At 35.0% G+C, this 11,979-nt stretch overlaps 2 protein-coding genes across 2 annotated transcripts; both read right to left on the bottom strand.

Moving 5' to 3' along the window:
- Positions 1 to 91: 91 nt before the first annotated feature.
- LOC109033296 (uncharacterized) lies at positions 92 to 8,846 on the bottom strand. The gene is made up of 6 exons (XM_019045858.2): positions 8,693 to 8,846; positions 6,313 to 6,458; positions 5,050 to 5,260; positions 4,102 to 4,361; positions 2,669 to 2,868; positions 92 to 2,311 (listed from the first exon to the last, which is right to left on the bottom strand). Exons 2-6 carry the CDS (start codon positions 6,448 to 6,450, stop codon positions 1,969 to 1,971), a joined length of 1,152 nt encoding a protein of 383 aa, XP_018901403.2. The 5' UTR covers positions 6,451 to 6,458; positions 8,693 to 8,846; the 3' UTR covers positions 92 to 1,968.
- LOC109033297 (mitochondrial inner membrane protease subunit 1) lies at positions 8,693 to 11,834 on the bottom strand. The gene is made up of 3 exons (XM_072305697.1): positions 11,492 to 11,834; positions 9,713 to 9,910; positions 8,693 to 8,920 (listed from the first exon to the last, which is right to left on the bottom strand). Exons 1-3 carry the CDS (start codon positions 11,609 to 11,611, stop codon positions 8,729 to 8,731), a joined length of 510 nt encoding a protein of 169 aa, XP_072161798.1. The 5' UTR covers positions 11,612 to 11,834; the 3' UTR covers positions 8,693 to 8,728.
- Between the last annotated feature and the right edge of the window lie 145 nt (positions 11,835 to 11,979).

Below are 11,979 nucleotides of genomic sequence, written 5' to 3'. Positions count from 1 at the left end.
TTCGATCCCCTTCGTTTCATTTGCATCATCCTTCTTAAATTACCTTTAGTAACTTCTTCCGTTCTTTTTAAGGCTTACAGGAGTTACAAAAAAAAAAAAAAACACTTAAAAAATATCTTAATTTTATTCTACGCCCAAAAAGCTTAAAAATATACTTTACCAGTATAAAAATTCATAAATTGGGACATGGAGATTCATTGGAGCGAAGTTTACAAGAAACCTCAAATAAATGCTTACAGACAAATAATTTATAAAATTGTACTAAAAGTCAATGCATATGTAACAATTGGAGGTTTTGTTTTGTTTTTTTTTTTATTACAATTACATACACTGCATAACAGATATTGCAATTTTTATTTTTTATTCATATAGTTCATATTGTTCTTTAGACATACTTTTTCATTACCAGAAGAGAAAAGTCTGTGCTAAAAAACAGAAAAACAAGGTGGGAAAAATCTAAAAACTTTTACAATTTCACCTTTAAAGCTCTTATACCCATTACACCTCCTGAAGAAATAAAAATCTTCACAAATTTCTCACCTTACCTTCATAATGCACAACCACTTTAAACAGGTGCTCAAGACTAATGAGGATAAAATTTTCTAAGATATCTTTTACGTAATGAAGTCTTTCTTTTTCCCCCTCTGCTAACATGAAATTTTCAATTTTGTTGGAACTTATGATAGAGAATTTGAGCTTTAAATGTGTTCAAGGCAGTTTCATTCTGATACCCTAAAATGATGAGAATACAAACTTACAGTCTTTTAGTGTCCATTAAAGTTACTTAGTGTCTCAAAAGTTTTCCGACTGATGATATAATATCCAAAATAGCCATTGTGTTGATCTTGGTCTCATTTTAAAGTTTTCATTTCTGATTGATTGAAACCCAAATCATCTTGTTTGCTCAAAAATTGACCGAGTTATGCGGGTATTTAAGGAGGGAAGAAAGCTGCCACTGATTTCAAAGTAGAATATATTGTTCACCAAAAAATACAATCTCGATAATTGGGAATGATGTCAGCTTTAAATAAAGACCAAAATAAGCGATATCGCAACTTTCGTGCTGGAACTGTAGCATCAATCCGGAAATCCTTAGGACACACTTCGCATGGGATAAAATTTTGACTTAGAGAACTGATAGTCATACAAAAACCAAATACATATGTGATAAATCTCCTTCGTAATTAAAAAACTTGAGCATAAAAACCATACTCAAAAAGATAGCAGCAAATGAATACGAAAGTGGGAGGAACAAAAACGGAAATTTCTAGATGCTAAAATAACAATTGCTTACCAATACTGATGATTGGTTACCAGGACGTACTTAACAGAATTTCTTTTAATCGTTCTTTCTTTCTGTTTATATCATAGACAAAATTTCTAATTTTGATATCACAGAGCCAAACATAGGATGAAACCCTGCTAGTTTTCAATAGAGTACCTATATAGCGAGAGTATAGATAGATGTGAAACTCCAAAAAACCATCAGGCCTTCACCGATGCCTCCGCGAACAAAGTTAGGGCCCAGAAATGCAGCCAACCTATGAATTTCAATTATCCAGAGCGATTGTACGTATTTGACTTAGTTTTTATATATATTTACTCATTTTTGCAGAAGAACATTCATTTATGTACATTCTTGGCCATCTTGGTTAAAATTGAAATCTGCAGACTCTGCAAACTAGCAGTGAAATTTTGTGCGTTAGAAGTTTGTTAGAAGAATGGCTGCACCTTTGGACCCTAAGCCCTCCATGAAGCGATCTGTCCATACTCTCGCTATATAGGTACTCAAGTTTTCAAAGGCCTAGTTTGCACTTCGAGAAAGATGGCATGAGAGTTTACTGCGTAGTAAAATATATTCATTCCTCTTGTGCATCATTATGAGATTGAGCCTTTGATTTCAATTTCTCAGTGAAAATAAGGCTGCAAAGCCTCTTTGCTAATGGTAACTTATTAACTAGTGCTAGCCTAAAGCCTTTCCGCAGTCAATTTCTTCAGCATCTGACTGGCTTTGTACTTCGTTGGGCCTTTGTGGAACTGTATAATCGAGGTTAGTTGAGATGTAATAATATCTAAATTTACAATTTTCTGATGCTTCTTCACAATGTTGATGAGCAGCAAAATGATATTGCCAAAATATCGATTCTTGCTGAAATCAACAGAGTTCACTCGTAGCAGATTGGTTAGTTCGTTAACAATGGGTTCCGTATGTGATGAAACATCCAGTTCCTCCGTCTCATGGCACAGAAAATCTAAAGCAGGGAGATGCCATTCAGCCAACTTGTCTTTATTGAGGAGAACAAGAAAATGTCTGAAAAGAGGTAAAATGATTAATTACAGGCAACCTCTACTTCAATACCTTTACTAGAAAATGGATGATACTTGAATTATGTTGTTGAATTTTCAGCACAACATTTGATTAAGGTCAGTTTCAAACCTGAAGACAGAATTAAAGGTGAATAAAACCGGAGAGAAATAAAGTAAAATTTGAAAAACAAATTGGAAAATCGAAGGTTATTTATTTTATAGTTTTACTTCGAGAACTGACCCTTTTTGCGATTTGTAGATCTTCATAACACATTATCTCGATGTACAGAATACATTTCTAATTAAAATTGTATCACTGTGCAGTGAGAGGCAAAAAAGTGAGCAATAATGGACAACTTACCTCAATAAAAACCACCAACATTCAGGATTGCACAATGCCAATATATCTTTTACTACAGCTGGATCCTGTACCAGACCAGATTGAGATGAATTTAAGAGAGGTAGCAGCACTTCATGACAGGCTTGTTCAAAAAATGAATTAATAGTCTGTGCGAGAGATGTGACAAGAATTGTGAGTGAGTTCTTCCCAGAATTCTGAAACTGGAATCAAATAACAGGTGAATTGTCGCAAAGTTTTTGATTAATTTCATAGACAGAAAATCATGTGTGTGGAAACCGTGTGCAGAGAAAAAAAATCTTTCTGGAGTTGTTTGCTTTCCACTTGAGAGAGGAAAAAATAATAAGACTACACTGTTTCCAGCTTGACTCGTTCACTCTGACACTACTCAAAACAGCAAAGCGCTGCCGAAAAATGACAAAAGAAGGACGTAAGAAACAATGAGCCGACGTCATGAAGTGAAACATTCGAATGATGGCATGTAAGTAGCGCAAAATGAGACCAAAATTTTTCATCAAATTAAAAATAAAAACTTCTTGGTATTACAAACAAAAAATTTTACGAGACTCATTCTGGGTGGTTTTTCAAGTAAAAAATAAAAGTCTCCCAGGGTAACACAAAGAACAAAGGGTAACAAAGAATACCTCTGAATTGTTTGATTCAATAGATCCGGAAAAATCTATTAGGACGGATTTTGAAGCTGTGGTGATGAAAATTTCAGAAAATACTAACTGAATGAACACAGTGTTTTCATTTAAGACTCTACGTTAAGAGAGATAATCATCCTCGACGAAGGTTTTTTCCCACCATTCAGAATTTCTGGGGAGGGGGGGGCGACGATACTATTTTCAATTAAACGGGGGGTCCAGCCCCCCCCTCCCTCCTTCGTATGTCCCTGGCAATAAAGGAACATTGCTCGTTTAAGTAGCTTGCCAAAACCATTGAAGTGTGCGATTTGATTAACATAGACTATGGTTTTTCCTGTGAGCAAGAGGTTCAAATTTTTCGTAACCAAAGCTGTATAAAAGCGTTAAAATCTTTGTTGGGAGTTGGTAACCATACATCTTGTTGCAAATCGTGTTGAGGGTGCAATTTTGAGGAGGAAACATTTATCAGAATGCTTGAATTCGTACCTTGTCTAGTGGTCCAGCCTAAACTGTAAAGTTTCAATTCTGCAAGAATTTTGTTCTTCAAAAAAAATTTTACCCATTTCAGAGAACATTTTAGATGGTTAAAGAAAAATCATGCAAAATTCAACAAGTTAAAGATGGCTAGTTTTTCTCCATTCAAATAAGATGAGAGGGAAATTTACATCATAAACTGAAAAACGCATTTCATCACTTCCGTCAACAGAATTTATATTACCCAGCCTTTAATTCTTTTAAAAACTTAAGAACAAAAAACTAACAGAGATGGTAATGGCAAAAAGTGCATACCCACGGTAAATAAAAATATTTTCCAAGAACATAAGTCCGGTCCTTCAAAACCTCAGCAACTAGAAGACAAAAATCTGCCTTCTTCTCCTCACACTTGATTGATACACTGGCCTTTTCAATGAAAATGATTAATGAAGAATCGTCTAAAGCTTCTAGAACGCTTAACTCTTTCAATTTTTTCTCCTTGGTGCAGTTTTCTTCGTTAATCGATTGCAGTAAAGATTTTAAAATTAATTCTTGTTGCTCTCTTGTATCACCTGCTGGAAAATCGAACAAAACATTGATGGATTAAAGTTGATGAGAATAAGAATTGGAATGATGAAAGCTCAGTCATATACTTACAATCATAAGAGATGGCCACAGTAACGTTTACATGGGACCAGCTGACGACAAAGTTAAGTGCTACAAGATTCCTTCAGAAAGCAGCTTTGACCTTACAATTTCACAGGAAGAATTCTTGATTTTACTTTCATTGACAACAATATTCACAAACATTTATTTAGCCTTGTTTCCGTTTTTCATCCTTGTTTTTCCACTGTTATCATTGTCTGGGCTGCTCTTAAAAATTTGTACCTCCCTTTATTGGGACTCTCGTTAATTGAGCAAACTGCTTTTTTGGAACAATATAGTTGGGACAGAATATTTTACTTACAATCAATGTAAATAATTGCTGCTTATTTGAGACAGTATCATGTCGGTAAAACAATTACACGTTTCACAAGCAATCGCGTTTCTAGTTGATGGCTGGAGAGATGTTACCACTGAAACAATCATTTACTTTGCCAGATTCGATTAACATTTCTGGTCAAATTAGAGCCGATGTAAAGTTTACTTGGTGTCACAATTTACAACTTCACGATTTGATACTCATCAAATTATTTTTGGCTCTAAAAAATATAAATTGAGCTCAATTCCTCATAGACAAATAGTTATTACAGAGAAACTTACTTTTAGAGAAACTCTTTTGCTCTTCTTTTGCGCCGAGCAGCATAGATTCATCGTTTGGTAGAACTTGCAAAGATTTATCATTATTTTGTTGGACAAAACTTTTGTCCTTTGTAGAAAGAGCAATTGAGGATAAACATTCAGGAAATTTCTCAGCATCAGAGTCATCTGATTCCCATTCATTTTCTTCTTCGTTGAGAGACTGACTAGAAGGCTAAGAAAACAATAAAAAAAATCCAACTTAAATTTTCTCCGAGACAAAGACAGTACCATTGAAAGACAGAGGTACGTGTATTGTAAAGATCTAAAAGTCAATGTGTAATACAGTTCCAACATGCAAAGTTCCTCATAAATCAAAGGAGATTACCATTAAAGATTAGACAACTTTTGATCACCATCCCTTGGTACTTGATTGCGAAAATCAAACGGCTATTTCTTTTTTTTCACATTTTTGCCTTGATGTGGTTTTATCAGGCTTTGTAAATTTATTCAACTAATTTTCACTTCTTTCCGTTTGATGGTGATACAATCTAATACATATTTAGGAGGCCTATACTTTCACCCTATTAGCATTGGAACTGGAACTTTTTTTCTTCCTCAACTTTGTTTTAAAAGTTTGCAATGCCAGAGACTTTACAATAAAAATTCATTCAACGTCTATCATAGTACTAAAATGTGTACTGATACTCTATAAGATGTGTTAATAAAGTATAACAAACTAATTTTTTCACTGAGTTGTACCCCTGCCATTTTTCCAAATTTAAGAAACTTCTTTGAAAAACGTTTAAATTTTTTCCGTTTTGACTTTCTCTTGCATTCTTCCAACTGCAAAGTAAGAAAAAATCGAAACAAAACGATCATAGGGAGGAATAAAAATTATACGGTGACGCCAGGGATGGAACCCAGAACTTTTTGGCCTCTGCTCCATGATCTTAACTGCTAGGCTATCGCAGTGCTGAAGCAAAAAGCGCCACCTCACTTATTTTGCCACTTCAACAAGCAACCCTTTTCACAGTTTTTTTCCTGGAACTTCTAGGATCATTGCAAAAATGTCAAAATATGGATTCAATAAATTGTATGAAGAAACTTTTGCCTATCACACTCCGACTCTTGCCTACACTCCGATCAAAATCTAGATGATACACTCCTTGATTCCCCCTGATCACTTTTCAATTCACTTGAGGAAACAGAATTTTTTGGTCCTCTCCTTTTTTAATCTAATTTATACAGCCTTTACATATAAAATATATTAACAATAAATCATACAGGTAACAAACTCAGAAGCCAGCTGTAGGGTTGAAATGTATTTTGCTTCTCTGAAGTTCTTTCGAGAAATTTTTTTACTTCTTCTTGGGTGATTTCATCAAGAGCCCAACAAGGCCAGCTTCCTTTTCCATAGTTCATTTTTCTTTCTGAAAAATTATAAATATGAAGAAATTAGATCAGGTTTGCCAAAATCCATGAATCAAACATCTAAAGTTAAATCTTTCAAATAAAACTGAACTGAATATATTATCTCATCCATTTTCTGAAAATTTGTAACAAGAAACACATTGGAGGAAATGCTTCTCAGCAACGTGTAAAACACTGTTTAAAAAGTAAAAAATTGTCACCTTCCGGCCAAAGTGTCACGAGCGTCATTTGGGAAAGAAGTGTCCCAAACGCCAAGTTCGGCAACCACCCACCTTTCTGATTGTCTACAATTTTTGTTGCAGCGACCCTCGGAATGACTAGAAACTAAATTATTTTCGTATGTAAATGAATCTCGTTATTTCGAATATAATACTTTTTTTTAGAATAGAAATGTATATAGAAAATACTCCATTGAAGTTTATGAACTTCTGTATCACAAGCGCCATATAAGAGCCAAGTATCACTAACGCCAAGTTGGGTAATCGCTCATCTTTGGGATTGTTTTTACAATTTTAGTATCAACAACACTTGGAATAACCAAGAGCAATTCGTCACTTTCCGGCCAGAGTATCACAACAATTGCAAGCACCATTTTTATCGTTATGGTTGGTTTTGATTAATAAGATGCATTTACATAAAAAAATAATATTTTTTTGGGATTAAAAATAGATAAATATGAAAAAAAACTCCTTTAATTTTGATGAGTTTCCATATCAAAAGCACCAAGGGTTCTCAGAATGCCCCAAGAACGCAGTATCACAGGCGCCAATTTTTCTTTTAAAAAATGTTTTTCAAAAAAAATTTATTTAAATTCAAGGCAGGAGGTTGTGCTGGATCAGTATTTCAATTTTCAAGCCGAGACTCCATCTTATGCGGTCGCAAATCAGTTTTTTGTGCTTCCTGAAAAGTTATCAACGTGGCGCTTGTGATACTTTGGCCGGAGGTTGACAAAAAGTTAACTTTCACCTCTACCTTATTTTCTCTTTTGAGTCTAATTGACAAAATCCACATTTTACAAAAAAAAATTTAAGAAATAGATTGAGGTTTCGGCAGTGATTGTAAAAAAAAAAAAAAAAAACTTTCTAGTATTGGTAGATTCCTGACGTCATGTTTTTGAGGAATGCCACAGGACTTTCTCTCATGGACCAGCCTCCTAGCCCAGCCAATAGAGGGTGCAGTAAAATGCTGTCCAATTTTGCAAAACATTTTACAAATTCAGATTTTTGAGACAGTTCCATCAAGTTTGAGAAAAGTCTTAATTTGTTGAGGATTGGCTAAAATACGGTATACCAAGCCAAAACTTTGTGCAAGTCTGGTCTTCAACTGAAGGAACCTCTTCCCATTTCTTTGTCTCTAATATATACCCCTAGTACACTCTCAGCTGATCAGAGTGATGAATATTTGATAAAGTTTCGAGAAATCTGATGAAAATTTGATGTATCATCAGGAAAACTACTCTTTTGATTTGAATTTGAACAAAATAACAGTGTGGATTTTTTAAATTAATTAATGATTACAATTATGATAGTAAAACTGAATCAAGCTAGCGTTTCAATGAAAATTTCAAAAACCAACACCAGCAAAAAAGGATGAGAAAAAGAAAGAAGTGTTTCCCACGGGAAAAACACTAAAAATAGAGATCAACACCTGGTGCACAACACACAAAAGCACTGGTGGGGAGGCCTGTCAGGTTCACATTTCAGCTGCTACACATACCAATGCAACAAGGTACTTAGTCAACTTATTTTTCATTTATTTATGTTATTAGCCTTGCAACATGTTTGTATTACATGTGTATACTAAGGAAATAATTTTTGAATGAATCTCATTATGAAATGGAATTCTTTAGGATAGAATCCAGTGAGATGCATTAGATAATGAACACTACATAAGCACTTGAAGACCAGGTTTTGGTAAAAATAATGGCAATCCTTAATAGAATGAAAGTAAGAACCGGTTAAGATAGCATTTTTACCGTCCAAAAAATAAACAAAAGTTAAAATTTGGATAGGTCACAAAACACAGCTGATAATGTACAAATGAGGAACAAAATATAAAACGGTACCTGTAGCTTTTATGAATATTTCATATTTGGGTGCACTCCAGACTGAAGTCTGCTTTCTTAAGCAAAAAAAGGACACTTTAAGGGTAGAACATTGTTGCAGATACAGATTTTCTCTCCTAAGACCTTGTTCTAATGGACTAGCTTTGAAATGAACCGTTAATAACTTACCTTCCTTATAAGAATACGTGTAACGAAAAAAGGTGCTCAAGAAGACGAAAAGCAGTGTGTTTTGGATTTTGTTGATTGATCTGGAGTAAGCATGGAAATTTGATGAGGGGGCCAAACCCGGCAGACTACGCGACCTCGGATTAATCCATAAGGAATAGAACCATATGATCTGGAGTCTGAGGAATTTTTGCGGTTGTCACCCTCCAGCCAAACATGACCACGAGGCACCTGCATGTAAACCACATTAACTTAAGAACTTCGTTGTGCAGAAACAGAGCAGAATGGCCATACGTACCCTCATTTTTTCAAAGCAACTTCATACCGAACACTAGATAGATTGCTGATCAATGTGAACAAAAAGGTGTGTGAATATGGATGTGGAATCCATCAAAGTTATTAAAACATATAATGGTGAAATCAGTGCTCATGATACATCAAAACTTCACATAAAACTTGTATGAGTATAGGTAAACAGAGTTATATTGTTTCGATAGACAATATCCATGAAATAACTTTGGTGCGCCTCGGCTTTTACACCTTTTTTTCTATGATTTAGATTTTGAATTTTAGTATTGTATCCTTTAAAAAAAATAGCTAGATTCTTCAAATTTCTTATTCTATGCTATTGCCGGTTACGGCCCATATTTTTAATGACATAGGTAAATGTTTTCAATTGAAACACATTTTTAGAACAAAATTCATATGTTTTGTGCAAAAAGATAAAATTTGACTCAAAATTAAGGTAATTGTTTTAACCAGAACACATTTTTTGAGTAAAAGGAACAAAATTCATGTGTGTGGTGAGAATAATTATAACTTGACCAACATTTATGTGGTGTAAAATTTATATTTTAATTTAGAAATTTAGTCTCCTATAGAACTAATATTTAAAATTGATATTTTATTGAATTTCAGGAGCTACAAGTACCTATTTATCTTGTTGCACTCATTTGAAATATCTCCTGCAATTGAGAAACCAAATCATTGAGAAACATTGCCCAAAGGCAAGTGTATAATTACCACATGTAGTTTGGAGCCGACTTTGATGGTATCACCAGGAAGACCAGTCACTCGTTTGCAAATGAGCTGACGATGGTTTGAGGGGGATTTAGCGATAATGATGTCTCCACACTTAATTTTAAATAGTCGTGGGCTTATGTGTTCTGACACGACAATGTTCTCAGATAAAATAGTGGGCTCCATGGAAGGTCCTGTGCACTGAAAAGCAAAATCCAAAACATACAAGTCTGAATATAAAGTGGAATGTGTTTTCCTTTAGAGTACCCATATACCACAATGAGCACTAGGGAAAAATTTCCATTAAAAATTGGGATTTTGTTTCACTGAAAAAGAAGAGCAAAGTCGAAATTAATCATCAAAAGGATGCGGAAAAGTCCTGGAGGATTGTAAAGCTTGTAAAGCGAAAAAGCTAACAAGTTTGTGGACTCTGCAGAGACCAGAAGTGCAGCACATTCTCAATCCTGCGATCGGTGGATTGCATTTGAAAGTGGGTTATAAAAATGAAGAGGCTTGAAAATAAATGAGAGGGGGTTTCAAAAATGGAAAAAACCGGCTTATGCCAACTTAAAAATTGCTCAGTTTCTGATAGAGTGCAGCAATACATTAATAAAAAGAAAGAAACAGACAAATTCATTACTTTGAAGATGTTTCAAGGTGAGAGGGCTACCTAAAAAAATGGGAAGGGTTAGAACTTTCCGCATCCCTAGGCTGGGCACCATTCACTCAAAATTGGACCGAGTTTAACAGGAAGGAACCAAGCCACATCAGCTATTCCCAAATTAAACAGGGCAATTTAATTTTTTACGAGAGATCCTTTGTGCGGATTCCTTTGAAATTTTAAAGGAATTTGCTTCAAACTATGGAGAATCTTCACTGAAATTTTCACAAAAATCTGCACAACCTTTTTCATGAAAAAATTAACGTGTCCGGTTAAATTTGGCAGTAGCTGATGTGGCTTGGTTCCTTTCTGTTTAACGCGGTCCAATTGTCATTAATTGAGGAGTTGGGAGGGTAATGTTGTTAATGGACACTTGGAAAAAATTGGTCTTCAAGGACTGTTATGGAGGATTCTTCAGTAAAACAGTTGAAATGTGCCTCTGAGCGTAATCAAACCGTTTTTAAAGAAAAAATTTAAAAGGGATTCAGTAATTTAGCATACTTTGTTTCACATCTCATTGTTCCTTTGCTTTTGTTGTGGATCCACCTTGACCGCCTATGGGTCTCCTGCATTTTTCTGTTGGGGGGTTGACAAAAATTTGCAGCCCCTGAGATTCAAAAAACATGACCTTCCTTTTAATTCTGCATTTTGCTGTAAAATACCATTGATTTTACTTTGCACGGCAATCTGATTGAGACAAAAATATTAAGTAAAACCCATTGTTATCAAAGCCTGCCCATCATCACCCAAATTCGATGCCTCCAAGTATCAGCAGTGGCCCATGTGGCCAAAAGCAATAGTTGTCCCTGGACTTTGAATGATTCACTCTATGCCTTGGTGTCCAAGAGGAATGGTACTTAGTCTATCTGAGAGAGCACAATGGCCAGCCCAAACGACTAATGGAGCTTGCACATCGTACATTGAGACAAACATCAAAGTATTGCTTACGGTACCACTCATCAGTGGTGCCGTCTGACTGCGTGTATTAACCTGTTGAATCGTGCTGATTCAGAGTTAATTAAAGATTGACGTTTCTCTCAACAAATGATGTGCCGTAATGGAATCCAATTTCCATCCAAAATGGAAGAATTGATAAAGTAACAGCATGAACAGATACTTACAACCACAAAGTCCCCACCATATTCTAGAGCACAATGAGCGAGACAACTATACTGAATCAAACTGGTGAAGACTTTGGTAACTTTAGAGAAACAAAAGTTGGGAAAGTTATAAGAATACATTTAACCGCCACCGATACTTCATGAAAAGATCCAGTTGGCAGCACAGTTTAGTCTGATTCGGAGTGTAAATAAAAAATAGGAAACCACATTGTATATGAGACTAACATGTGAATGATATTTTAACAAGTTTTTAAAGTTCAAATACTTATTATTACACTTAGAATTATCAGAAAAACCGGAATCAAAACAAACTGAGAAATTGGTATTAGGTAGGTCAGGTGCAGGTTTTGAAGAGGTTAGGACATTGTTTACATTCGTCGCCATATTGATGACATATTTCAGGGGAATTGAGAAGTGGGAAAAGGGAAAGGAGGGAGAGGAGGGAGAGACTATTGACCTTGAGTTACCATTCTCCAAACATGCGTCAT

Source organism: Bemisia tabaci, unplaced genomic scaffold (genome assembly GCF_918797505.1).
Source record: "Bemisia tabaci unplaced genomic scaffold, PGI_BMITA_v3".
NCBI classification, from domain to species: Eukaryota; Metazoa; Arthropoda; class Insecta; order Hemiptera; family Aleyrodidae; genus Bemisia; species Bemisia tabaci.
This window is presented reverse-complemented; position numbering and strand designations above follow the sequence as displayed.